The sequence below is a fragment of the Rosa chinensis genome, chromosome 2, assembly GCF_002994745.2.
Source record: "Rosa chinensis cultivar Old Blush chromosome 2, RchiOBHm-V2, whole genome shotgun sequence".
Classification (NCBI taxonomy): Eukaryota; Viridiplantae; Streptophyta; class Magnoliopsida; order Rosales; family Rosaceae; genus Rosa; species Rosa chinensis.
This window is the reverse complement of record NC_037089.1, coordinates 49,976,338-49,981,747: the sequence shown is the minus strand read 5'-3', so window position 1 is coordinate 49,981,747 and position 5,410 is coordinate 49,976,338. Positions and strand designations below refer to the sequence as shown.

Below are 5,410 nucleotides of genomic sequence, written 5' to 3'. Positions count from 1 at the left end.
GGGCCCCCATAGTTGTATATTGAAAAATAAGAACTTTTAAAATATGTTCTGCGTCAAATCGAGCCTCGCGACGAGGGTTTTGAGAAAATATTTATCTTTTGGATCCACTTACTGGCCCCAACTCAATTCGCATTAATTAGCTATTGAAAACTCCACCGTGAGAAGATAATATTGAAAATGGAATAGTTACATCCTCGAAAACCGTTCGGTTCTCTCATGCGCCAATAATTCCTTCTTTTCCGAAATTTAGGGAAACTTTAATCACACTTTACTGACATTTGACTCTTCTCTTTGACCGTCCATCCAAGGGTGGACATTTGCATGCCTATATCTCCCTCCACATTATAAACCCAAATTTCCAATCCCAAAATCGTTTCATCAACAACAATCTTTCTTAATTACTTATCATCATCAATCTTCCATTCTCACATTCTCTCAATCCATCATCAATGGAACCACAAAACCGGCATCCAACCGAGGATGGAGGAAGCAACAAAGCAGCCGAGAGTAGTCCTAACATGCATTGCAAGCAGAGTAATACCAGGTGGCTTCCTACTAGAGATCAGATAAGAATCCTCAAGGAGCTTTACGATGACAAGGGAGTTAAGTCCCCCACTGTAGAGCAGGTTCAGAGGATCACTCTCCAGCTAAAATGGTACGGAGAGATCGAGAACAAGAACGTCTTTTATTGGTTCCAGAATCAAAGGGCTCGGGAGAAGCTGAAGAACAATAAGCTTACTTCGGATGTTCAAGTGCCCAAGCAAAGATCAGAGCTTGTTGGTGGATCCAATAATCTCAATTTTGGGTCAACTAGTTCTGCTGGTGTTGGTGGATCCATAATGGAACAACGAGGGGACGATCACCAGGAGATTAAAACCCTTCCACTATTTCCCATGCAAAGTGAGGACATCATTGGCAACATGAAGACTACTTCCGATGGAGGTGGTGGTCACGGTGGTGGCTCTTACATTTCCCTTAAGCTCAGCCTTTCCTGCGAGGGCAAAGCTAGAAAAACTTTCCGGAGCCGCTGACTCGGCTTAGTAGCTTCGCGAGTGTAGGGACACTTAGAATTGCCCCCGAAGAGTTGTATATTTATGACTTTTTTTTTTTTTTGTTGCTAAATGGCCTTAGTATTGTATAGTGTTGCCCCCTAGTGTTGCTAGGCATAGCGAAGAAATGATTATGGGCCTCAAAAACAGGCCTTCATGAATGGGCTTTGCAAGAGTAGGAACACTAGAATTGTCCCCCATGTCTTATGCGAATAAACTGTCTACGACTCCTCTGAGTCCCAGACATTGAGAAAGTATTTCTTCAAGTATCTCCCATTGATAGGGTTATGATGGACATCTCCATCCAGGTCCTTGAGATGAAAAGCTCCTTTCCCTAAGATTTTATGAATGATGTATGGGCCTTCCCATCTTGGAGTCCATTTTCCTCGACCATCTAATTTTTCGCCAAGCGGGAGAACTGCTTTCCAAACCAACTCTCCTTCACTGTAATTCCTTCCCCTTGTTCGCTTGTCATAGGCTCGAGCGACTCGTTGCTTTTCCATGACCAAACTATCTAAAGCCTCCAAGCGCTTTTCGCTAAGGTCTTCATGTTCCTGCCACATAGCCTGAACGTAGTCTTCTCCAATGAGATGATGTTGCTCTTGGACTCGTAATGATTGGACGTTGACTTCCAAAGGTAGGACTGCGTCATGGCCAAACATCAAAGCATAAGGTGTAGTCGCGATAGGATTTCTCTTCGATGTGCGGTAGGCCCAAAGAGTCTTATAAAGGGTCTCATGCCATTGTCGCGGATTAGCTTCCAACATTTTCTTCAGCAAAGTGATGATGATTTTGTTGCTGGCCTCCGCTTGACCGTTAGACTGAGCATAATAAGGACTGGAATGGACAAACTGTATTCCCTATTCCTTTGCCAATTTATCAACTTCACCACCCATGAAAGCTACCCCCCGGTCTGAAACAAAAATTTCTGGGATACCAAATCTGCATATGATGTTCCTAAATAGGAATTGTCGCAACGCACCACCAGATGCTTCTTTCAAAGGTTCTGCTTCGACCCATTTTGTAAAGAAATCGGTCGCGACGATGATGAACTTGTGCTGAAGTGATGAATGTGGGTGAATCATCCCAATTAAATCTAGCGCCCATCCCCTTGCTGGCCAAGGCTTAATAATGGGTTGCATTGGAACATTAGGGACATGCTGGACCGGCCCATGAGCTTGGCAGTCCAAACAACCTTTAGCGAATGCGATGCAATCCTTCAAGATACTGGGCCAAAAATATCCATGTCGTCTGAGCAACCATCGCATATTTGGTCCTGCTTGGTGAGCACCGCAAATGCCGGAATGAACTTCGCGCATAAGTTGTTTCGCTTCACAGCCATAAACACATCTGAAGTCTATGCCATCTTCGCCGCGTCGTCGCAGCTCGTCACCTCTAAGAAAGTAATTTAGTGTAAGAAAACGAATCTTCCTGTCGGCAGTGGGATCTGGCTGCTTGAGATAAGCGATCAAAGGGATGCGCCAATCCACGTCAATGGGTTCCAGGGTCGCGACTGAGGTATCATCTGGAGGATCTCTTCTCGTCATCCATGAAGGAAGTGTGCGACGCTCGACTTTAAGGATTCTTTCCCGCACGCCATATCTCAATGTTACCCCTGTTGCCAGTTGGGCCAACTCGTTCGCTGCAAAATTTCGCTCGCGAGGAATGTACTCTAGATGTATGTTATCAAACTTGACAGGACCCGCCCCGAATTACACCCTGAAATCCGAGGTGACCCTGTGGGGCCCACTTTAGGGATAACTCTACCAAAAATTCGGCAGAGTCACCTCTAAAATTGACTACCCAAAAACCTGTAAAACACACTAAACACTTCAAGCAAACCAACCTTATACTCCTGGAGCCACCCTGCTCCCAATTACCAACAACTCCACTTTCACAAAACACAAAACTCAAAAATACTAATCCCAAGGTTATGCAGAGCAATACTACTATACACAAGGATATAACAGATGAGTAAAGGATCAAGTGATCCTACACTGCGGAAATAGTGACAACTATGCCTCAAATGTCATGTACGCCCGACCTCCACTAATTCGCCTGCAAACTGGGCATTAGAAACCGAAAAGCCCAGGGGAAAGTAGACGAAAAACGTTAGCGTGAGTGGACAAAAATAAACAATTTAAAGGAAAAAGGATTTCATACTTTCCCACAAGTTTACAATAAAAAGTCTCGATGCATGCAACGTTTATAAAACGTATTTCTTTAAACTCAAAACTCGTGCAAACCATTCCAGCCCCGCTGGATAAAATAAATCGGAATAGCCCCGCTAGTCAAATCATAATAAAATATGGGGAAGGACGTTCACCATACGAAAGAAGGGAGCCTTATTGGCTCGGGTCGGAGTGTCCCACACTCTTGAGCATCCCATGCTCTCCTCTACTCACCTACGAACACATAGTAAGTAGGGAGGAGTAATAATAGGCTAGCCAGTAATATAATATATATAGAACGACCCTGGGTATGGTGGTTAAAAACCGATAAATTCCAGTAAATCCTTTAGACTTCCCCATGTCCCACGCTGAATAAATAAATGAGTTGTCAATGAGGCATTCCCAATGCCAAACCGAAAGTCGGTAAATAAATATGGAGACTTATTCCAACCAAACTCAATTTATAAATAAAGTCTCAAATCGACGAATATAAATATAATATAAATAGTATAAATCCGAAAATCGTATCGAAAACCATTCGTCGAATATTAACATCAATTATAATTTCAAATCCGAGCATATCATCTTTATAACCAAATTCTCAACCGATATAAATCATAATCACTTCATGGAAAATAATATTTAGAAGTAATTCCATAAGATAAATCATAATTATCTTTATATGCTCGGAAAAATACGTAAAAAAATAAATCAAGCTTTAATAAATAAATGCATGCATCACTTATTTAAAACAAACGTCCACTCACAGTACTATTGGCAACCACGCAAACGAGTTCCTTCATCTAACCGTAGCTCACGACATTGCCCTGTACACAATTATATTTCCGTAAACGGCAATCCGATAAAATAATTACGAACTTAAACGAAATCCGAAAATCCCTATCTCCAATACTTCTCCAATTCAACCCAAATCTCTTCCACAATTCTAATTCCTCAATTTACATATTCCATAATGAAAACGAGGGAAATCCGACGGCCGGATTTCCCATAATTCCACCACAAAACTCCAAACTTCGAAAATTCACAAACAATTCCAAACTCCTCCAAAATTCACCAAACTTCACATATAAGCTCTATGATAAATATAGAATTTAACTAGCTAAAAATTGAAATTTATAAACTACCCTAGCCGCCGCTACCGCCGCCCACAGTGGCGGCGCCGCCGCCACCATCTCCGATGGCCACCAAAATTTGACAGTAGCACCTTCTCAACACACTGATTCAACTTCATAACTACAACAATTCCAAATAACAACTAGAAACAGTCGAAATCAATTAATGAACAAAAAAAACCCAGAAATCCTCAAGAACCCTAGAATTTCAATTCGTCGATTCGGCATCTACACAATAAATCGTGATACAAGGCCATAGGGGAAATGATCAGTGATGAAAACCGAACCTTCGATGGCGAAATGGGGACCGAAGGTGGCCGGAATCGCCGGAAAACGATGAAACCTCCGTTCGGCTACAGTGACCGTCCTCTTCTTCTCATTGCTGCACCTTCCACAGTTCATATTAGGCTACCAAACGAACCCAGAAATCAAGAGAATGAAGAGAGCTTTCCAACGACACCTTACACGTCAAAATCCGTCGCCGGATGGAGGAGATATGGCCGGAAGAAGGTGAAGAGGTCGGAGAGGAAGAGAGAATCGGGGAGAGAGAAGAGAGAGCTCGGTAAGTTTCCGAAAATGGAAACTTACCACAGTAACTCGGCTATTTATAGAAACTTACTATATGAACAGTAACTTTAGTATTTCGCTTATAACTTTTGCATACGAACTCCGATTTTTACGTACCACATATGCACGCGCTCGGTTTAATGTCCTCTACAACTTCCATGAAGAACTGTTTCTCAAATTTTGATCCGAACAAAAAGTCAACTTTTAGGGCCACTAAAAGTACTAAACTGAAAGTAAAAGTGAAAGTAAAGGTCGTTTACCGTCCAAATGACTAGTAAACACGTGGATTTAGGTTCGGGACGTTACAATCTCCCCTCCTTATAACAATTTCGTCCTCGAAATTTAGTCGCGAGTCGATTTCTCTCGATTAAAGTTTTCTGTAGTTCATATAGAAAAATCTTCATCTTTACTAACTGTAGTAATCTACAAAGCTACGGCTCTATGTATAAAAATACATCCCAATAGCCACTAAATCAATAACATAAACTCA

General features: G+C 42.0%; 2 protein-coding genes across 2 annotated transcripts; one reads left to right on the top strand and one right to left on the bottom strand.

Annotated features, from left to right (window-relative positions):
- Positions 1-518: 518 nt before the first annotated feature.
- LOC112184453 (protein WUSCHEL-like) lies at positions 519-1,031 on the top strand. The gene has a single exon (XM_024322716.1). The coding sequence runs from the start codon at positions 519-521 to the stop codon at positions 1,029-1,031; it is 513 nt and encodes a 170-aa protein (XP_024178484.1).
- Positions 1,032-1,270: 239 nt separating this feature from the next.
- On the bottom strand, positions 1,271-1,816 carry LOC112184452. The gene has a single exon (XM_024322715.1). The coding sequence runs from the start codon at positions 1,814-1,816 to the stop codon at positions 1,271-1,273; it is 546 nt and encodes a 181-aa protein (XP_024178483.1).
- Between the last annotated feature and the right edge of the window lie 3,594 nt (positions 1,817-5,410).

Excerpts from the sequence above, each read along its gene's own strand:
- LOC112184452 (XM_024322715.1), bottom strand. The coding sequence starts at position 1,816 with ATGTTGGAAGCTAATCCGCGACAATGGCATGAGACCCTTTATAAGACT.
- LOC112184453 (XM_024322716.1), top strand. The coding sequence starts at position 519 with ATGCATTGCAAGCAGAGTAATACCAGGTGGCTTCCTACTAGAGATCAG.